This window comes from Notolepis coatsorum, assembly GCF_963971535.1.
Source record: "Notolepis coatsorum genome assembly, chromosome: 4".
NCBI lineage: Eukaryota > Metazoa > Chordata > Actinopteri > Aulopiformes > Paralepididae > Notolepis > Notolepis coatsorum.
The window spans coordinates 20,995,578-21,019,109 of record NC_140168.1 but is presented as its reverse complement, the minus strand read 5'-3'; the positions used below and the strand labels follow the sequence as shown (position 1 = coordinate 21,019,109).

Here is a 23,532-nt window from a genome sequence, read left to right as displayed (position 1 = left end):
TGTTTGTGTGAGCGTGGATGTTTGTATTTGGTCGAGGGCGGCCCTACCACCAAATCATCCATGTAGACCTTCAGTGCATAAAATATGGTACATTGTAATTTGTTATCATTTGCTGAGCCCTGTCTCACTGTCTCCCTCTCCTGTCTCACTGTCTCCCTCTTCTGTCTCACTGTCTCCCTCTCCTGTCTCACTGTGTCCCTCTCCTGTCTCACTGTCTCCCTCTCCTGTCTCACTGTCTCCCTCTCCTGTCTCACTGTCTCCCTCTCCTGTCTCACTGTCTCCCTCTCCTGTCTCACTGTGTCCCTCTCCTGTCTCACTGTCTCCCTCTCCTGTCTCACTGTCTTCCTCTCCTGTCTCACTGTCTCCCTCTCCTGTCTCACTGTGTCCCTCTCCTGTCTCACTGTCTCCCTCTCCTGTCTCACTGTCTCCCTCTCCTGTCTCACTGTTTTCCTCTCCTGTCTCACTGTGTCCCTCTCCTGTCTCACTGTCTTCCTCTCCTGTCTCACTGTCTTCCTCTCCTGTCTCACTGTCTCCCTCTCCTGTCTCACTGTCTCCCTCTCGCGCCCTGCAGATCCTGTCTCACTGTCTTCCTCTCCTGTCTCACTGTCTCTCTCTCCTGTCTCACTGTCTCCCTCTCGCACCCTGCAGGTCCTGTCTCACTGTGTCCCTCTCCTGTCTCACTGTCTCCCTCTCGCGCCCTGCAGGTACTGTCTCACTGTGTCCCTCTCCTGTCTCACTGTCTCCCTCTCGCCCCCTGCAGGTGCTGTACCACCTCTTCGAGGAGTTTGCCCACGTGGGCAGTGTGACCGTGGTGGACGCCCTCCTCGGCGTGGTGTGTTTCTTTGTGGTGTCCCTGGGAGGGGTCATGGTGGGGGGCATCTATGGCCTCCTGGGGGCCTTCACGTCCCGCTTCACCTCGCACACCCGCGTCATCGAGCCCCTGTTCGTCTTCCTCTACAGCTACATGGCCTATCTCTCCGCCGAGGTCTTTCACCTCTCGGGGATCATGGCGTGAGTAGCCTTTATTCAAGATGCTATATTGTGTTTCTACAACTATTTGGACTGTATTGCCTTACTTTGCTATAATAGCTGGGGACGTTTTCTAGATTTAGACGTTTACTTACTTTTCTATACAGAGTTCTTCTAGATTTAGTCTGTTGTCTTACTTTGCTATAGAGAGTTTTTCTAGATTTAGACTGTTGACTTACTTTGCTATAGAGAGTTTTTCTAGATTTAGTCTGTTGACTTACTTTGCTATAGAGAGTTCTTCTAGATTTAGACTGTTGTCTTACTTTGCTATACAGAGTTTTTCTAGATTTAGACTGTTGACTTACTTTGCTATATGGAGTTTTTCTAGATTTAGACTGTTGTCTTACTTTGCTATACAGAGTTTTTCTAGATTTAAACTGTTGACTTACTTTGCTATATGGCGTTTTTCTAGATTTAGACTGTTGTCTTACTTTGCTATAGGGAGTTTTTCTAGATTTAGACTGTTGTCTTACTTTGCTATAGGGAGTTTTTCTAGATTTAGACTGTTGTCTTACTTTGCTATAGGGAGTTATTCTAGATTTAGTCTGTTGACTTACTTTGCTATATGGAGTTCTTCTAGATTTAGTCTGTTGACTTACTTTGCTATATGGAGTTTTCTAGATTTAGACTGTTGTCTTACTTTGCTATAGGGAGTTTTTCTAGATTTAGACTGTTGACTTACTATGCTATATGGAGTTCTTCTAGATTTAGACTGTTGTCTTACTTTGCTATAGAGAGTTTTTCTAGATTTAGACTGTTGTCTTACTTTGCTATAGAGAGTTTTTCTAGATTTAGACTGTTGTCTTACTTTGCTATAGGGAGTTCTTCTAGATTTAGACTGTTGTCTTACTATGCTATAGGGCAGGGGTCTGCAATTAGGTTTGGCCACGGGCCAGATTTTCCCCAAGCCGTTGCTTGGCGGGCCAGGATCAAAAACAATGGCTAATTTAATATACTGATATTGAAAAAAGACAAACGTTTTTCTCTGGTCTGCATCCCCTTAACAATTGTGTGTATTGCGCCGTACTGTATTGTACCCATTCTGCAATCTGTTAAATAAAGTTTTCATTCATTCATTCATTCATGAACAGCAGATCAGCTGTTGCAGATCACCGCGGCGCGTGATGAACAGATCAGAAGACAGAATGCATGAAAACATGACTCACCATACCTTGTTTGTTGTTAAGTCCTCCAAAATCCCTGCTAATGTTTGAAACATGTCACAAACATGTCCAATTCCAGATTGGCGTTGAATGCAGCTACTTTATATGCCAACTTGAACACAGTTGTCATCATTGCCTCGCTGCTGTTGTTGTTGTCGCCACATATTATGCAGAGAGGACGTCGGCTCGGCACGCAAGAATCACCGACCTGTTGCGATAAACCCGTATTTTAAGTATGGCTCCTGTTTATTAAAAGAAGCGTTATATTTCCCCGTTGCTATCCAAAGATGTTTGTTTTGTTTTCTTCAACTCGCTCGCATCTCGAACGTGGAAGTGAAAGTGCGTTAGGGAAATATACACGGGGCCCGGTGGGACTATTCCATTGGTTCTCCCAGTCCACGTGACCATTTCTAGCATTTCAATTGGCTATAGTGACAGACATGCTTTTGATGACTGCCGGTAGATAGATACAGCTTCACAATAAAAGACACCCTGGCGTCCCGAGTGAATATTTCCCACGCGTCAAATAAATATCATATTCTCAAAATAATAATAATAATAATCTGACGGGCCAGAAATTATTGCTGGAGGGCCAATGTTGGCCCGCCGGCCGCCTATTGCCGATCCCTGCTATAGGGAGTATAGGGAGGGAGGGAGCCCCCGTCTCATTGAATTGCCCTTTTTCCCCTAATTAAAACAAATGTTTTTTGTGGAATTCTTTCCTCATTTCACTGAGCGTTAGGCATTTTGTTCCATGCGGCAGTTATTCGCGCTACAGGGCGGAGTCTTGCCCAGAGATGCAGTGGGATTCATAATAACACCGCACAACCCCTCGCTTCATATCAGGAATCTATTGCACAACCCCATGCAGCCTCAAGCAACATTATTTTACATTTTAAGTGACGGAGGCAAAAAATTGTTTTTAAAACGGTTTACATTGCGGCACTCTATAATCTGCCGGAGGGTAGGAGCTCATATTTGAGAAAATGAGATGGATGATCAGACAATATTCTCTGTGCTCGCCTGAGAACAGACTGTGGAGGGACCGGTGTTATTTATGTAATATAGCGCATATTAACCCTTTCTCTACCACACTACAGAAGGGTTAACCTTTTCACTGCGACACTACATAAGGTTAACCCTTTCACTGCCGCCGCATGACAAAGGGTTAACCCTTTCACTACCACACTACAGAGGGTTAACCCTTTCACTATCACACTACAGAAGGTTAACCCTTTCACTACCACACTACATAAGGTTTAACCCTTTCACTACCACACTACATAAGGTTAACCCTTTCACTACCACACTACAGAAGGTTAACATTTCACTACCACACTACAGAAGGTTAACCTTTCACTACCACACTACAAAAGGGTTAACCCTTTCACTACCACACTACAGACGGTTAACCTTTCACTACCACACTACAAAAGGGTTAACCCTTTCACTACCACACCATAGAAGGTAACCCTTTCACTGTGACACTACAGAAGGTTAACCCTTTCACTGCCACAATACAGAAGGTTAACCTTTCACTACCACACTACTACAGAGGGTTAACCCTTTCACTACCACACTACAAAAGGGTTAACCCTTTCACTACCACACTACAGAAGGTTAACCTTTCACTACCACACTACAGAAGGTTAACCTTTCACTACCACACTACAGAAGGTTAACCCTTTCACTGTGACACTACTTTCACTACCACACCACATAAGGTTAACCCTTTCACTACCACACTACAGGCGGTTAACCTTTTCACTACCACACTACATACGGTTAACCCTTTCACTACCACACTACAGACGGTTAACCTTTCACTACCACACTAGTACAGACGGTTAACCTTTTCACTACCACACTACAGACGGTTAACCTTTCACTACCACACTACAGACGGTTAACCTTTCATTACCACACTACAAAGGGGTTAACCTTTTCACTACCACACTACAGAAGGTTAACCTTTCACTACCACACTACAAAAGGGTTAACCCTTTCACTGTGACACTACTTTCACTACCACACCACATAAGGTTAACCCTTTCACTACCACACTACAGACGGTTAACCTTTTCACTACCACACTACATAAGGTTAACCCTTTCACTACCACACTACATAAGGTTAACCTTTTCACTACCACACTACAGACGGTTAACCTTTCACTACCACACTACAAAAGGGTTAACCTTTTCACTACCACACTACAGAAGGTTAACCTTTCACTACCACACTACAGAAGGTTAACCTTTCACTACCACACTAGTACAGACGGTTAACCTTTTCACTACCACACTACAGACGGTTAACCTTTCACTACCACACTAGTACAGACGGTTAACCTTTTCACTACCACACTACAAAAGGGTTAACCTTTTCACTACCACACTACAGAAGGTTAACCTTTCACTACCACACTACAAAAGGGTTAACCCTTTCACTACCACACTACAAAAGGGTTAACCCTTTCACTGTGACACTACTTTCACTACCACACCACATAAGGTTAACCCTTTCACTACCACACTACAGAAGGTTAACCCCTCTCTCTCCGCTGCAGGTTGATCGCCTGCGGGGCGACGATGCGGCCGTACGTGGAGGCCAACGTGTCGCACAAGTCCTACACCACCGTGAAGTACTTCCTGAAGATGTGGAGCAGCGTGAGCGAGACGCTCATCTTCATCTTCCTGGGCGTGTCCACGGTGGCCGGCCCGCACGCCTGGAACTGGACCTTCGTCATCGTCACGGTCCTCCTCTGCCTGGTGTCGCGAGTACTGGGTCAGTGGCCACGAGGGATGCATGCGTGCGTCACGGGGGGTCTCTGTGGAGCTCAGACGGATTCAAGATTCAAGAGGTCTATTTATCACATACTATACACACGGGGCGTACAGTGAAATGCAGGTGGCCATTTCCGCTTCGATTGTGCAGGGATACAATAGTAAGTAAAATAAGTAGAAGATAATAAAATAGACATGATGAAATACTTCTAGAACTAAAGGGGCCGGTCGTATCTGAAGATGATCCGTTTATTAATTTGACTGAACTATCTCCTATCCGTTTATACTTTTTTTATACTTTTTTTTTTTTTTTGTATCTCTCTTTCTCAGATTTTTCTCTGTTTTCTCCCCGTCCCAATTTAGTCGTTGTGCCAATTCCCCCCCCCCCCCCCCCCCCCCCCCCCCCTCCCCTACCTGGTTGTTGTGCGCATGTTCTCCTACTGGTCGGTAAGGGAAAGGGAATCCTGAAGTCATCCGCACGCTTCCTCCGACACGCGCGGCGACAGCCAGTGGCTCTCTTCTCACCTGGCAGCGAGGACTCTCATTGGTGAAGTGTAACCGCGTGGGAGGTCACGCTGCCTTCCTCAAGTCCTGCCTCCGCTGAGCAAGCGCCCAGACCTGACCTGTAGGCGTCGCTGTGCACAACGCCAGTTTCCCACCCACGACTTCCCTCCCCCTAAACCAGCCAAACGAGTTAGTATAGCGATCAGCCCAAGCCCCAAGCAATGCTGACTCCGGGAGTCGAGACCGCAGCCTCTTGCATTGGTGACGAGCACAATCTCTGCTACGCCACCTGACCGCCACTCCGTTTATTAATTTGACTGAACCATCTCCTCTCTGTTTACTAATTTGACTGAACCATCTCCTCTCCGTTTATTAATTTGACTGGACCGTCTCCTCTCCGTTTGCTCCTCTCCAGGCGTGATCGGCCTCACTTACATCATCAACAAGTTCCGTATCGTGAAGTTGACCAAGAAGGACCAGTTCATCGTGGCCTACGGTGGCCTGCGAGGGGCCATAGCCTTCTCACTGGTGTTTGTGCTGCCCAGGAGCAAAATGAAGGACATGTTCCTCACGGCCATCATCACAGTCATCTTCTTCACCGTCTTTGTTCAGGTGAGAGAGTGACCTAGAGTGTGTGTGTGTGTCTGTGTGTGTGTGTGTGTATGTGTGTGTGTGTGTGTGTGTGTGCGTGTGTGTGCCTGCCTGCCTGCCTGCCTGCCTGCCTGCCTGCCTGCCTGCCTGCCTGCCTGCCTGCCTGCCTGCCTGCCTGCCTGCCTGCCTGCCTGCCTGCCTGCCTGCCTGCCTGCCTGCCTGCCTGCCTGCCTGCCTGACAGCCAAACATGCAAAAGCTCACAGGAAACATCACGACCCGCTAACAAAAAATACCAGATTTTGTGCTTTTGCTTATACCAATTATCTGGAACTCTGGCTGGGAATTTACAAGCGGGTGACACAACTGGTTTGTACCCAGATAGCTTTCCTGCTCAAGACCAGCTGACAATGTGTATAAGATCCATTCAGTGTCCCTGACGTCGATGGGGGTGTTTCCAGGGCATGACGATCCGACCGCTGGTTGACCTTCTGGCTGTGAAGAAGAAGAAGGAGACCAAACGCTCCATCAATGAGGAGATCCACACACAGGTGAGGCAGGGTGTACGAAAAGATGCTCCATTTATTGCCATTGTTTTTTCTTCTACACAATGATCATGTAAATATATTTATCTTCTTTAGTTCCTGGATCATCTCCTCACTGGCATTGAAGATGTCTGTGGTCATTATGGACATCATCACTGGAACGACAAGTACGATTCACATTTTGTACTTAATACAGTGGTCTATGATTGATTGTCGTGTACGGAAACGTGCGAGACAATCGACTGTATGTACTGTAACTCTTCCAACATGTGATAGCACTGTGTGTATCGGTGTTGCTGTAGTAAGGTGGCATACAGTACAGTAGGGCTACGGTTGCACCTGTTGAGGGAAGTGAGGTGCATTAGGCCAAAGTAGCATGAGGACATTCTACTGAGTACAGTATAATAATAATAATAATAATAATAATAATAATAATAATAATAATAATAATAATAATAATAATAATAATAATAATAATAATAATAATAATAATAATAATAATAATAATAATAATAATAATAATAATAATAATAATAATAATGTTTTACCAGAGACAGGCAAAGACAGTGGTTCTCAACCTTTTTCATGTCAATGACCCCAACATTGATACACATTAGGACCCCCACACTGATACACATTAGGACCCCCACACTGATACACATTAGGACCCCCACATTGATACACATTGGGACCCCCACATTGATACACATTAGGACCCTCACATTGATACACATTAGGACCCCCACATTGATACACATTAGGACCCCCACATTGATACACCCTACACTGATACACATTAGGAGCCCCACATAAATTAGTCACTCTGGCCATCTTCTAGTGAATGAAATAGAGTGATTTTTCTGGGGACCCCCTGGAACCGCCCCAAGGACCTCTGGGGGCCCCCGGACCCCTCATTGAGAACCACTGGTCTAATAGGCATCATCTTTAGACAGACGTTGGTTTCACTACTAGCTAATACTGAGCAGGATTATAATCTTCCTATGTTGCGTCACCAGGCTGAATCGCTTCAACAAGACCTATTTGAAGAGGTGGTTGATCGCAGGGGACCGCTCCATGGAGCCCCAGCTCATCTCCTTCTACCACAAGATGGAGATGAAACAGGCCATGATGCTGTTGGAGAGCGGCAGTTCAGCCAAGCTGCCTAGCCTAGCCTCTGTCTCCATGCGGTGAGTTACTCAGTTCAGCCATGCTGTCTAGCCTGGCCTCTGTCTCCATGCGTTGAGTAATTCAGTTCAGTTCAGCCATGCTGCCTAGCCTGGTCTCTGTCTCCATGCGGTGAGTTACTCAGTTCAGCCATGCTGTCTAGCCTGGTCTCTGTCTCCATGCGGTGAGTTACTCAGTTCAGCCATGCTGTCTAGCCTGGTCTCTGTCTCCATGCGGTGAGTAATTCAGTTCAGCCATGCTGCCTAGCCTGGCTTCTGTCTCCATGCAGTGAGTAATTCAGTTCAGCCATGCTGCCTAGCCTGGCTTCTGTCTCCATGCAGTGAGTAATTCAGTTCAGCCAAGCTGCCTAGCCTGGCTTCTGTCTCCATGCAGTGAGTAATTCAGTTCAGCCAAGCTGCCTAGCCTGGCTTCTGTCTCCATGCAGTGAGTAATTCAGTTCAGCCAAGCTGCCTAGCCTGGCTTCTGTCTCCATGCAGTGAGTAATTCAGTTCAGCCAAGCTGCCTAGCCTGGCTTCTGTCTCCATGTGGTGAGTAATTCAGTTCAGCCAAGTTCAAGTTCAAGTTCAAGTTTCCTTTATTGCCACGAAACCAGGTTGGTGGTATTCTTGTTCGGTACAGGCCAGGGTGGATACATAATACAGTACAACATGACACAATAAATACATAAATACAGCACAGCACAACATAGCACAACATAAACACATAAACACACAGAAGAATCAAGTCCATCGGTCAGGAGCTTGGTTAGTGTGGGGGCGGAAGGGGGAGAGGGGGGCCAAGGGAGTTCAGGGTCTGAATAGCGGTGGGGAAGAAGCTGTCTTTGAAGCGGGTGGTTTTGGAAAGGATGGACTTAAAGCGCCTACCTGAGGGCAGGGGCTGAAACAGGGTCTGAAACAGGGTCTGAAACAGGGGGTGTGCTGGGTGTGAGGGGTCCTTAGCTATTTTTCTGGCGTGGGTGGTTGTGCGGGAGGTGAAGATGGAGTCCAGGGAGGGAAGGTCACATCCTGTGATTTTGGAGGCCTTGTTGATGATGCGCTGGAGTTTTTGTATGGATAGTTTTTGTGCGGAACCGTACCAGACTGTTATTGAAGAGGTGAGTATGCTTTGTATAATGGCGGTGTAGAATTGGACCAGCAGGTGGCGTTTGACCCTGTACTTCCTCAGTTGCCTGAGGAAGTACAGGCGCTGCTGGGCCTTTTTTGTAATGTAGGTGGTGTTGGTGTCCCATTTTAGGTTATTGTTGATGTGGGTGCCTAGGAATTTGAGTGAGTCCGTCAGAGTTATGGATTGGTCAGTGATTGATAGTGGGAGTTTGTGTGTTTTGTTGGCAGATCTGAAGTCGATGGCTATTTCTGTAGTTTTGGAGGTGTTGAGCAGGAGGTTGTTGATGGAGCACCATCTCGCTGCTCTGTCCACCTCTCGCCGGTATGAGGTCTCGTCGTTATTTGTGATCAGGCCGAGGATGGTGGTGTCGTCTGCATATTTAAATATTTTTACTGAGCTGTCCAGGGAGATGAGTTGGTTGGTGTAGATGGAGAAGAGCCAGGGGGAAAGGACACAGCCCTGTGGGGCACCAGTGCTGAGTGTCAGGGAGTGGGATGTGAGGTTGTTCACCTTGACTTTTTGGGTTCTCTTGTTGAGGAAGTCAAGGATCCAGTAGTTCATGGCCGGGTTGATGTTCATGTCCTGAAGTTTGGAAAATAGTTTGTTGGGGGAGATGGTGTTGAAGGCTGAGCTAAAATCGATAAACAGGATGCGTGCGTATGTGTTGGGGGATTCTAGGTGTAGGAGTGTGTGGTGGAGTACTAGACTAATGGCGTCCTCTACTGACCTGTTGGCACGGTAGGCGAATTGGTATGGATCTAGTTGAGGTGATATGACAGTTTTTAGGTAGTCTAGGACCAGGTGCTCAAATGATTTCATTGCTGTAGATGTGAGTGCTATGGGTCTGTAGTCGTTGAGGCAGGTTATTTTGGAGGATTTTGGGACTGGGATGATGGTTGACTGTTTAAAGCTTAAAAATAAATACAAATTTAAATACAAGCTGCCTAGCCTGGCTTCTGTCTCCATGCGGTGAGTAATTCAGTTCAGCCATGCTGTCTAGCCTGGCTTCTGTCTCCATGCAGTGAGTAATTCAGTTCAGCCATGCTGACTAGCCTGGCCTCTGTCTCCATGCAGTGAGTAATTCAGTTCAGCCATGCTGCCTAGCCTGGCCTTTGTCCCCATGCAGTGAGTAATTCTAGCTAACCGTAGAGATGTCTAAAGTGTGCACTTCTGAAATATCTTGTTCCTCGTGGTCGCCAACGCCATTTGAGTCGGATGATCTTCTTCAGCGTGTATAGGGGACATTGGCTGTCCTTGGCTGTCCACCTAGAGGCTCTGATTTATTCTGTAATGAGGTTACTGATTCCCATCACTCTTTCCACTAAATGGGAAGTAATGTGTACAATTCAGTGTTCCAACCACCACTGAATCTCAAGTGAGGAAGAAGCAGTGTTGTCTTCTGGGTAGAAAACAGGCAACATTTTCTGAATTCACTTCTAATGGCGTGGTAGATGTGGCGATGCTTTGGCCTCTACCTAGCTTTAATCTCTTTGGCTGTAGATGGAAACTACATCCTCTCTATCTTTAATCTCTTTGGCTGTACTGTGTAGATGGAAACTGCCCTCTCTATCTTTAATCTATTTGGCTGTACTGTGTAGATGGAAACTGCCCTCTCTATCTTTAATCTCTTTGTACTGTACTGTGTAGATGGGAACTACCTCCTCTGGCTTTAATATATTTGACGCTGATTGAGGAATACCGCCTGATCCCCATGGCATTTCGACAGCTCAATCTGTATTTGTGGACATGAGCAATTCTGTCCCAAAGCAAAAAAAAAACAGCCATGTTGACGTCGTCGAGATACACAGCCTGGAACTGCTCTATTGACAGTGAATGGATGACTGTCTCTTAGATTAATACATTATTCGTCTGACCTTCTACAACCAAATTCATGTGGTGATAATACAGCAGTCCTATATTTTGTTCTCAAACAGGAAATGTATACTCAGAAATGTCATCTGGGGTAGTGTCACAATTTTTCCGCTGTATGGCATCGCAGAATAGTTTGTGGGGCAAACCAATCTTTCATTTCTAGGACGGCACACAGTTTCAGTGCAGTAATCCAGTGGCCTCAATATGCCACAATGCCTGGCAAGTTGTCATACTTAGTGCATACTTAGTGCTAGCATACTTAGCGATGTGTCCCCCAGTTTTAGCCTCTGCACTTTTGTTGAAAGCGTCACGTTACACCAACAGATCATCAACACGTTACACCAACAGATCCTCATTGATTGATTGAAAATTGTATTAACAGATTGCAGAATGGGTACAATACAGTACAGCTCAATACACACAATTGTTAAGGGGATGCAGACCAGAGAAAGACTTTTGTGACATACTGTACATGACATACAGGTAGACAGTACTGTTACATCTAAACATTTACGACATACCAGATCTACAAATATACAGTACTGTTTATGAGTACAAAAAGAGTCTAAAAAGAGAGTATATACATTTGAGGGGGAAGAAACTGTATATTGGAGGAGGTTGGGTAGGTGGGGTTGGGGGGCGGCGGGTTGGGTAGGTGGGGTGGGAAACTGTACAACCTCACGTTACACCAACAGATCCTCACCTAAGTTGGTTTATTCACCCAATGTACCGTATATAGTTGTCCTATATTTTATTGTGAAGAACTTGTGACGTGTGTCTCGACAGGAACATCCAGCCCAGACCACGGGCGATACCGAAGATATCCAAGCGCCGTGAGGAGGAGATCAGGAAGGTGCTGAGAGGCAACCTGCAGCAGACCAGGCAGAGGGTGAGAGAGACACGGGTTCAAGGGGCTAAGATTTCAGGGGCGGCTAGGTGGTGTAGTGGGCAAGGCGCTCGCCATCAACGCTGGAGACGCTGGGTTCGAATCCAGCTCTCGGCGTTGCTATCAGCTTGGCTGGTCGTTCATACTAACACAATTGGCAGTGTTAGGGGTGGGAAAGCTGATGGGTGGGTCCTGGGCGTTGTGGACAGCGACCCCTACAGTTCGGTCGGGGCGCCTGCTCAGCGAGGGTAGGATCTGGAGAGAGGTAGTGCGGCCTCCCACACGTTACACTCTCCCGGTGAGAATCTGCGCGGCCAGGCTGGCTGCCGGCTGGCTGCACATGCGTCGGAGGAAAGCATGTGACAGTCTCCGGCCTCCCGGACCAACAGTAGGGGGGGGTGCGCAACAACCAGGAAGGGGGTTGGGAATTGGCATAACGACTAACAGTGGGATGGGAGAAAAATCGGGAAAAAGGAGGGGGGAAAAAGATAACAATAAAAAAAAACACAACACAAAGGGACTCAATGTCCCGATGACATCACTGGTGGCCACATTCAAACTCATTTACTCCCAATAACTGTCAAACTAAATCAATGTGTGAAAGACTGTTCTTGGATGTGTGTGAGATTAGGTGCAATATAAATCAACATTGTTTTTTGGGGGGGCGAGGTGCCCCTTTAATAAAGGCAGGTTAGCGTTATTGCATTCCACATTGAAACCATGGGGAGCGGCTTTGCCTTGAGAGCCGAGCTCTTGACCGCTAGCCGTGTCCCACGGTTCCATGGCTTCACTGAGGAATGTTAACGGGGCCAACATGCCATTTAAGGGAAACTGACTGACGCACAAATCTAGAAAATGTTCCCATAATTTGATGAGTGACTGTGGGATAAAAACAGCTTTGTGTACAGATATCCGTGACTTGCCCAAAAAAAATAAATAAAAAAGGTCAAAGGCCAGGGCAACAAACTACAACATATTGCTGCCTTCAACAGCCAATAAATGAATAGCCATGAGGTGGAAGCAACCGGAGAAACTAACATTAATCAATTGGTCATTCACTTTATTGGATGTCATATATATGGAGATTTCTACAGCCCGGGTGGTGGGGATAGGGCAATCCAATATTGAATTGTGGGTCTCGGCGGCTGAGAGAGTGAAGGCCATGTTTTAGCGGTGAAGCGGAGTCGGGGTGCTGATCCTGGGGGGTCCGGGGGTCCTGGGGTGGGGGGTGGGAATGGGGGAGGAAATGTGTTTTATGGTGTCTGTGGTAACACAATTACATTTTTATGTTCTGTTTTATTGTTTGTTATTTTCCGTTGTCGTTATTGTTGTTGTTGTTACTATGTCCTCTGAAGTCCTGTTTATTGTTGTTATTACTGTATTGTGTTAAAATATTGCTGCCTTTTGTTTGTCTCTCCTCAGCTGCGCTCTTACAGCCGCCACGACCTGCTGGTCGACCCGTTTGAGGAGGACGTGAGCGAGATGCGCTTGCGGAAGCGCAGGGTGGAGATGGAGAGGCGGGTAAGTGTTCAGACGTACAGCGGCTCTTCATTTCCAACACGCTTTGAGCGGTCGACCCCGCAGAGTGTATCGGGGAGTGTATCCTAATTCCAGCATTTGATGTTGCTCGACTGATTGACCTAGTGTGTGTTGATACAACCTGGTGCGTTTAGTACATACAGATAATAATAATAATAATAATGGATTGGATTTATATAGCGCTCTTCTCTGACTCAGAGCGCTTCACATAGTCCATTATTCGTTCATACACAGTCATACCGGTGGTGGTAAGCTACAATTGCAGCCAGAGCTGCCCTGAGGCAGACTCACGGAAGCGTGGCGAATAATCATCGCCTACGGCCCCTCCGACCACCACCAACATTCATTCACATGCATACAACATTCATACGAGGCAAGTAGGTTAAGTGTCTTGCCCACGGACACAACGGCAATGGGATGGACATGGGCTTGAGCGGGATTCGAACCACCAACCCTTCGATCATTGGACGCCCCGCTCTACCCCTGAGCCATAGCCGCCCCACGATGAAAAAAAGAGAGAGAGAAACGTAGTATTTAACCGTATTAAAGCTGTAAGCCGATCGGATGAGCGGTTCTCCAGATATACGAAGGACAGACAGACACACACACACACACACTATAGCGCCACCATCTGGCCAAATGGCATCGAATTCAACACTGGACCCCTTACAACCTGGGTCCTCAGCAATACACCCGCCGAATGTGAAGCCGAGCAGACAGGGCCGGCCCGTGGGTCTGTTTGGCCCTAGGCGAGATCCTGAAAATGCCCCCCTCGCCTCGTAGTAAAAAATAATAATCGCCATGTTGCTCAACATCCGAGAGAAACACTGTAACAAAGGGGGGGGGGGGGGGGAGGGGGGCACTCGTAGTATATATATATACTTTAAAAAAATATATATATATATATATATATATATATATATATATATATATATATATATATATATATATATATATATATATATATATATATATATATATATATATATATTATACTTTTTTTGTATGAGTGCCCCCCCCCCCCTTTCAGGGCCCTATGCCCTAGCCCTGTATGGCCTGTAGGACGGGTCGGCCTTGCGAGCGGATGAACGGTTCTCGAGATATGCGAAGGACAGACACGCACGCATGCAGACAGAGATTCCTTCTTTTATAGTTAGATAGAAAATGTCACTTGACGAAAGCCCTCTGTGGCTGAAGAGTTGCCTATTTAATAAAGTGGTCACGCTGCATAATAAAGTGATCACGCTGTATTATAAAGTGGTCACGCTGTATAATAAAGTGGTCACGCTGCATACTGGAGCACAGTTGTTTTGCGGGGCCTGTGTCTCTACTTTCCTGACCGAGCACACTGCGTATAACCTTTCTCACTCCTCCAGATGAGTCACTACCTCACGGTTCCCGCCAACCAGCAGGAGACGCCCCCGGTCAGGAGGGTTCGTTTTGAGTCAGGTCAGTAGGTAAAGCCTGCGCCCACTCTTTCAGGTAGGGGTGGGAATCGCCAGAGACCTCACGATACGATACTATCGCGATACTTGCGTCACGATGCGATAGCATCGCGATACTAAATATATATCGCGATACGCTGAGTATTGCGAAATTTATTTATTTATTTTTTGCTCAAATTTGATTTATTACCTTTTTTCAACTGCAAAGTAAAACTTTGTCAACATGTTTTATCTAATAAAATAAAGTTCAGTCTGTTCATCTCACTTCAATCATTTTGATTGCAGAACATGGTATGATGATGTAAACCAGGGGTCTCAAACTCAATTTACCTGGGGGCCGCTGGAGGTAGAGTCTGGGTGAGGCTGGGCCGCATCAAATATTCCACAAAAAAAGGGTTTCAAGCATTCAAAAAAAAAGTACAACTGATCCAATCTTCTCAATCCTTAGCAATAACATTTCAGAACATGAACAGTTCTTCAGAACATGAACAGTTCTTCAGAACATGAATGGTTCTTCAGAACATATGCTTCTCAGTGGTGTCAGTGGACTCATCCACGACCACAGCTATGGAAATGCACTGTGCATTTTTTTTTTATTCTATCACAAATCTGTTTAATCAAATCACCAGCCAGTATTTCAGTTATTCTGGTTGCTGTGTGATCTGAGGGGGCTTTGCCTTTGTTTGCCTTCAAACATGGTCTCCATCACTCAGTCATACATTATTTACAAATTGCCACAAGATGAATGCATATTTTTCAGTCCATTCACCTTTGAATTGCAGTCGACTTTTCTTTTACTGACCATCTTTGAAAATGGCTAGAAACTAGGCTAGTAGCTACATTTATCTCACGGAGATAAAACTGGGAGCGAGTTTACTGTATATGCGCTGTCAACTGACTCGGACTGAAAGAGATAGACGACTTGCATTCCGTGAAGACCCGCCCTACTCCCCTACTCTGCATCTGATTTGCAGACTGTGGGTGAGGGGGGGGGGGAACGCTGACGGGATGCTGAATGTGATTGGACCAGACCCGTACACAGACACAGAAGTGCAGCCAGCCGCTTATGCAGAGCACTGCTCGCAGTCAGAGGAGATAGCGAGGATGCATTTGCCTTCCACTTTACTTGATATCACTCCGGAATCACGTTTCAACCAAGTCACTAACATAACGTTGCTGTCATGAGCCTGCGCTATGGTAGCCTACAAGTGATAAAATAAATAAAACTTTCAACTCTCGCGCAACGTCTCGGCAAACAGTAGCGCGCGGGCCGCATTAACACTACACTTTGATCTCAAGTAGGGGGCCGCAAAATATCATCCCTCGGGCCGCAATTGGCCCGCGGGTCGCGAGTTTGAGACCCCTGATGTAAACACTGTAATCTGTGTTGCATGTACCTGACAAACTGAACTGTTTGTATTACAGTCATATATTCCAACTTAACTGAATGCACACGTGTGTGTGGACTACTGTACTATTACAGGTATTGAAATGAACAATGCAACTTCCTTATACAAAAAAATAATATATATATATATATATATATTATTTAAATTTTTTATGAATAATTAAATATCGATACTTGGCGTCCCTGTATCGATACAGTATCACCACGCAAAGTATCGCAATACTACTACGTATCGATTTTTTCCCCCACCCCTACTTTCAGGTCACCCCGACCCCTCCCCGGTGAGGAGGGTTGGTAAAGGTCAGGTCAGTAGGTAAAACCAGTTAAGCTCTAGGCTCCCCCAATTGGTGTTCTCATCATAAATCGATCAATACAGACCGTATTAATTTTTTTTAACCACTTTTTCTCCCATTTTCTATATTTTTCTCCCATCCCAATTTCGTATCATCCAATTCAACCCTCCCCTGTCACGAACGCTGTTTCTTGCCTCCCACAAGCCGGCTGCAATGTGGACTAAGTCATACATAGCACAAGTCCCCTCCGGTACTTGAGGTAACAGCAGTCGCATCTTTTCACCTGCGCAGCTCGATCTCTCAGTGGCGAGGAGTAACGCGTGGGAGGCTCACGCTGCCCCCGACACTTCCTGATTCTACTGCGCAGGCGCACCAACCGACCTGTAGGAGTCGCTGTCCACAACGCCCGATCCCCACCCATCAGTTTCCCACCCCCTAATACGGCCAATGTGTATTAGTACGGACGACCAGCTAAACTGAAAGCAAATGTGGAGCGCTGGGCTCGAACTGACGAGCCCAGCGTCTCCAGCATTTCGTGGCGAGTGCCTTGCACACTACTCCACGTAGCCGCCCTACAGACCGTATTAATTAATGTTGTGTTTCTTTTTCAAATGTAGCCAAGAGTAAAGAACCTAACCCTATCAAAACAGCAGTCAAAGTGTATATTTTCAGCACTACGTTTGTTTACCGATGTTTTTAACATTTTCCGAAAATAAGAATTTATCGGAATAATGCTAATTATATTGCTCTTTTATCGTAAAAACGTGAGGAAATGACTAAATCCAGATTTAACACTGCCACTGGAAAGATGAGCTTTTTCCCCATCCATAGATGTATGACGTGGCCATAATAAGGTCATTTATAGTTCATAATTACATTTTGAATGTATAATTCAAATGGATTATAATTCAGTACTGTATCTACAAATCCTTCTGTTTATTCATCTTCCCTTTATTCATTTGCTTCGATTTTCTGTACACTTGATCTCAAGAAGGTGCTGAATGAGAAATCTGCCCAACCACAATGTTAGCATGGTGTTATATACTGTGAAAGATGCAAAGAAAAATTATGATTTATATTCTCCTCTGTTTCAACACAATTTACTCGAGCATAGTAACAGACTGGGAATACATTCCCTGAGGTCTTTAGATGTTCCCAGATACCAAGAACATGCAAATTGACCTTGTTTGATTGATTGATTGATTGATTGATTGATTGATTGATTGATTGATTGATTGAAAACTTTATTAACAGATTGCAGAATGTTTACAATACAGTACGGCTCAATATACACAATTGTTAAGGGGATGCAGACCAGAGAAAGACTTTCGTCTTGTTTACACCAGGCTCCCCCATTTTCAATTCATCGTAACATTTATGACATACACAACATACAGATAGATATACAGTACTTTTACATCCAGAAATGTATGACATACAAGATATACAAATATACAGTACTGTTTAAGAGACAGAGTTTCTAAAGGAGAGTATACATTTGAGGGGGAGGAAACTGTACATTGGAGGGGGTTGGGGGGGGGGGGGGGGGGGGGTTCGGATGTTTACAGGGGCCAGTTTCGAATTGCAGCCTCCCGTAGGTGCTCTTTGAGAGCGGTTTTGAAGGTGGGTAGGGATTCACATTATTTTACGGCTGTGGGTAGGAGTATTAACAGTATATATTGGAATATTAATGTCACCCTGTGAACATGCTCACTTTGTACTCCGTTTCCCAGACAACCAGGTTTACACTTTCAAAGAAAACGCCAACGAGCCGGAGTCGACGCCCACCCCTCTCGACGGCGTCAGCCTATTGAACGAGAGAGAGCCCCAGAGGGGTAACGGGGCAAGCCGATTGGACGGGGCCAGAGGGGACAGCACGGCAGGAGTACCGAGGACTGACGCAACAGACGGCCAGAGGGAGCCGGACCAATTGAAACTGTCACGTTGCCTTAGCGACCCTGGTCCAAATAAGGATGAGGAAGAGGATGATGATGATGATGATGACGCACATCTTTAATTAAAGGCACCTGGAATAGAGAGTGGAACGTTGGAGGATATATTCTCCTATGGTCACCTCCTGTAATCATTTATATTCAATGAATGGGAGCTATCTTGACCATAATGGGTGCCATAGCCATGCTGCAAATTCATAATTTATGTACAAGTGTAACGGAGTGCCGTGTGTCTATCCTACAGTCACGATGGACAGTGTTGTGAAGTGACTGTGGACGGCAGCGGTACTGCAAGTAAACTCACTCCCCAGAGGTGTCCAGACCCATTACTTAGAAGTGAATTCACCTCTTGGTATAGGGGTCTGTGATGCCGCCCGCGGCACGGGAGACCGGGGGTTCAACTCCCACTCAGGGCATGTCCGAACTGATCTGTTACACAAGTGACGCTGTTTTTTTTCTCATGTTTGTTTTTCTCTCGTGATATGAGACGATGTAAGTTATTCGCCAGTGTTTTATGTATCCCCCCCTTTTCACGTCAGTATTTATTTATTTTATCCACTTTTTCTCCTTCTATTTTTCTTGTATTTTCCTCCCATCCCAATTTAGTCGTTATGCCAATTCCCCCCTCCCCTTCCTGGTCGTTGCGCGCATTTGCCCCCTACTTGCCGGTCTAGGGAGCCCTGAAGTCTATCACATGCTTCCTCCGATACATAGGAGACAGCCAGCAGCCTCTTTTCACCTGGCAGCGAGGACTCTCATTGCGTGAGTGTAACGCGTGGGAGGGCACACTACCTCACCCAGATCCCTTCCTCGCTGTGCAGGCGCCCTGACCGACCTGTAGGAGTCGCTGTTTACAACGACCAGATTATCACCCACCGGCTTCCCTCCCGCTGACACCGCCAATTGTGTCAGTATGACGACCGGCCCAAGCCGGAGGCACCGCTGACAGCCGGATTCGATACCAGTGTCTCTGCGGTGGTAGACAGACGCTTAGTCCGCTGCGCTACCCGGCCGCCTCACGTCAGTATTTTTAATCATGACGTGTATGACAAAAGCATGCGTCACCGTATGCTCTTTCGGGCTCGAATGGCTGCCCGAGGATCACGTGGCCTCCTCCTCCACGGTGAAGAGAGGTGTCTGTGTGAGCACTTACGTCGTGTGTCTTAAAGGGTTCCTATACGCAAGTCTGGAAAATGAATCGGATCGCAATGTCTTGAAAAAAATATGGGTATTATACACAAAAAGGAAAATCCTGGAAAAGTATGAAAATACACGTCGGTTCGGTCCTGATACACACATGGCAACGTATTCGATGCCGTTGTAGCGCCAGCTGTCGCGTGACGCGGAGAGATGTTTGTTGTAGTGAAGCAGGATCTCCTGGGCCCTGTTTCTTGTACCTGGATAACTGAGTTAGCCGGATAACTTTAACTGGATAACTGAGTTAGCCGGACTTTCCGGTTCCCTGTACGTGGATTTTCCAAATCACCATGACAACAGATCCAAAAGTTTGAGCCTGGTCGAAAGCAGGGTTTAAGTTCAAGTTAGCCCGATGAAGCACAGCCACGCCCCCGCAAAGAAAGTGACAGCGCGTTTCCTGAAATTATTCCCACAGTCTAGGATCTGCTTTATACCATTCTGAATTACGTTTTTGTGCTCCATTCTTCCAGAGGGGGCTTTTGAAATGTAAAATAGACCCAAAATGCTGATACTAAATTCACTTTGTCCTAAATAATGCACGTTATATATACCGTGGCGACGGTGGCGCTCGCTCGTGCGATGTACACATTATGTGGTTATTTTAATTGTAACTGGGATTAAGATGTCTGATGAGATGCGCTGTTTGACGGATTTGAGAAATTGAATGAGCCGTTGACGTCACATTAATGAATGAGGATAAAGAGATAAACTTCATTCAAAACAAAGGATATTCTAAACACGGGTCTCTCGTTCATTAATGTATAAACAATGAATTTATCCCATCTGGCACAGTGGTGCAGCGGTAGTGCTCAAGCCTGCCAACCCAGCGACCGGGGTTCAAAACCCGGTGTTTCCAATATGATTTTTTTGAATATAATATTAATGATTATACGCCAAAGTAGCCTGGTTTTAAGTTAAAATATTATAAATCTACATGCATTGAGGATGTCATTCTTTATATAGCTCTCAACGTGCACCAAATTGAATTATTCCTATATTGCAAAAAGAAGGAGACGACTAGGGTCTCGAACCCCGGTCGTCTGTGTGAAAGTCAAAAGAACAACCCGTTAGACCACATTGGAGATAAGTTAAAGATTGACTATACATCAATCAATGGGTAAGAGAGCCGTATCGTAATTCTGTATAACAGTTAACTAATTATTTTCGCTAGCAAGATCTCATTTGATTATTCAATCCAGCAGGCAAGTTTAAAGAAATATAATCTGATTGATTGAGGTAATGAGGGACTTAAAATTAGCCTATAGATAACGCATTTAACTTGTCGGCGAGGCGATTGAGCCGTATTGCAATCTGTCAATAAAGTCTTAAATCAATTAATCAATCAATGCCGTTAGAGAATCAGGATCTCTGCCATCGATACGTGCTGGCTTTTCACCTAAAGCGGCCGCGCGCATTTAGCCTGAGTCGCAAGTCTGGCTTGAGTTAACGAGACTGAATCCACCTTCGTGGAACAGGAAAATCCCGGCTTCAAACATCGGGTTAACTGAAGCTGGATAATGACATCTTGATCGACTTAGTTGAACCACGTACAAGAAACAGGGCCCTGGTTCTTCACTGCCACAGAGCGATGTGGCCTATTTCACGGCCCTGTTAGGGAGGTGTCGTCTGACGTCACTTTAGTTTCCCGTGCGGTCCACCCGTAATAGGGATTTATCATTGGGACAATGTATTATCGGCTATTGTAATCATTCTGCCTCATGAACATTGGCAAGCTTTTCCATTTTTGCACAAAATTAGTTCCCTTCTATCACTACCATTATAGTTTAAGCATTTTTGGTTGAAATAAAGTTAGTTATAAGGTTTTTTAATTTGTCTTTAAAAAAGAACTACACTTACCAGTAGAACGCCTGTCGTTCAGCGCTGTCGCCTAATATACACGTCACGGCCATTGTGTAGTTCCTCAGTGAACGAAAACATAAACGTTGTTATTTTGCTACTTTTACGATTAATTGCGAATTTGTTCACGTTGAGCTATAGATTGTGGATGAATACACACAGAAGGTTACACCGTGCCAATGTTCATGCTTTATTTGTTTTAAACGAGACGATTTATAAATGGGTCCATTGGAAATACATTGCGATTTCAAGAGGGGTGGATCGCGCGGGAAACAGCAATGACGTAACCACTACACTCCCTATTGCCAAGCTGACGGTATACCGGCATATACACCATCAGGGCCCCTGCCGGGTTCAGTTCAATTGAAGACTTTTTAAGACCATTTTAAGACCACTTTGAATATAATTGAATACCTATTTCACGGCCATACTGTCAAAAAGGTATGAAGGAACATTTTCTATGAAAGAGGTCATTCCAAACAAATGATTTGCGGGGCGGGGGGGGCTTATAGGCTATTACTGTACTGCTTACTTTGCAGCTCGGACATTTCCCCCAAACACATTTGAATGTGATGGAGAAGTTATCGCAACATTTATTATCACACATCTTTTTAGACCTATCAAAATCATATAATTTTAAGATGTTTTAAGCCCTTGAAATTCTGATTTATACAATTTTAAACTTTTTAAGACCCCAGGGGGAAGGAACCCTGATCATACATTTGCCCCATAATATTCAAAACCCATCAAGAAATGAAGGGGGCAATGTGTAGGAACCCTCTCAACAAGTTTTGCACTCGTCTGTGATTCTCGTTCTGCATGAACGCTACGTGTTTTTCTCAGGGATCGCAATGTGGCACAGAGCGGAAGGTTTCTGCAGACAGATACCCTTATGCAGAAAGACATGTGCTTTCCTGGTACCTTAGGCTTGGTGTACGTCATGTTTTCAACACGGTATGTTTGAAGGGGAACACACACACACACACACCCAAATGTTATTCGGCCTCGGAAGGTTCAATCAATATTTGGCAACATAATTCGCAGGATCACGTGAGAATCCATCTGGTTGGGCTTCAAGTTTATGCATCCTTTTGAGAAACTACAGGCAGCTATGAGCAAAGATACTCTGCCAAGTATAAGTGCCGGCTCTATTCCAAACAGTTTCACAGGACGGCTTCCCAGATGGTTCCGTGTAACAGATCATCCAGCGGGTCAGGTTACTAGAAGTAAGACTCAGTAAGACTGTGATGTCATCAGGTATAAAGTCTGGAGCTGCTCCACTGACAATGAATGGGAGACTAATTTGTTGAATGGTTTTCCTTTTTCTTTTATACCCAAATGAGCTTTATTCTAGAGTAGTGTTCTGAATTCTGAAACTGAAAATGCACTTGTATACGCAGAAGATCTCCGTGGGTGCTCTGCGATATCTTTCCCAATTCAGTGTCTATGGAGCAGTTTGATTGATTGATTGATTGATTGATTGATTGACAATGTTATTAACAGATTGCAGAATGGGTACAATGCAGTAGAGCTCAATACACACAATTGTTAAGGGGATGCAGACCAGAGAAAGACTTTCGTCTTGTTTACATCATTTTCAATTCATCATAAGTGTTAGACTTTATACCTGATGACATCAGGTATATATTTAGATCACAAAATTATAATTGAAGCACTTGGATTTGGGAGAGTTGTTCATGTTCACTAATATTTTTAGACTGCCTTAGACCACTTTTTATTTTATTTTTATTGGGTGTCGCAGTAACCGAAGGTTTTCGATGGTTTGAAATGAGGACTGTGTAGAGAGAGTCGAGTCAGCCACACACACCGAGTGAGCACATACATTTGTGGTTGAGTGAGTCTACATAGTCCTCATTCAACGCTGCGTAGCAATGATGACCTTGTTAACTCCGCCCCTAAATCACATGGTTATTCCATGTAATTGTACGAGGTTGAGTCTACACAGTCCTCATAGAAAATCTTCCGTTACTCCCATCTTTATTAAGGTGGATGGAGAAAGTTACAAGAAAAGATTCCAGTTACACATATCGGAGGAATCATTCCCATCATGCCTTGCTGCACAGTATTGGGATATACCAAAACTATTGCTGTCCACACACATATGCCTTGAAATGTATTGCTTGTGTGCCAAGTCAAGTATTTTCTTTTTTATATAAA

General features: G+C 45.3%; 1 protein-coding gene across 1 annotated transcript in view; it reads left to right on the top strand.

Annotated features, from left to right (window-relative positions):
* Nucleotides 1–20,227, top strand: part of LOC311226348 (Na(+)/H(+) exchanger beta-like) — a 31,151-nt gene extending 10,924 nt beyond the window's left edge. The window contains exons 3-12 of the mRNA XM_084311774.1: nucleotides 761–1,011; nucleotides 4,762–4,979; nucleotides 5,898–6,094; nucleotides 6,533–6,622; nucleotides 6,713–6,783; nucleotides 7,633–7,803; nucleotides 11,564–11,666; nucleotides 13,086–13,184; nucleotides 14,579–14,651; nucleotides 18,082–20,227. Coding sequence (XP_084167900.1) covers nucleotides 761–1,011; nucleotides 4,762–4,979; nucleotides 5,898–6,094; nucleotides 6,533–6,622; nucleotides 6,713–6,783; nucleotides 7,633–7,803; nucleotides 11,564–11,666; nucleotides 13,086–13,184; nucleotides 14,579–14,651; nucleotides 18,082–18,365 — 1,557 coding nt within the window. The 3' untranslated portion in view covers nucleotides 18,366–20,227. The remainder of the gene's footprint in view (nucleotides 1–760; nucleotides 1,012–4,761; nucleotides 4,980–5,897; nucleotides 6,095–6,532; nucleotides 6,623–6,712; nucleotides 6,784–7,632; nucleotides 7,804–11,563; nucleotides 11,667–13,085; nucleotides 13,185–14,578; nucleotides 14,652–18,081) is intronic.
* Nucleotides 20,228–23,532: the final 3,305 nt, after the last annotated feature.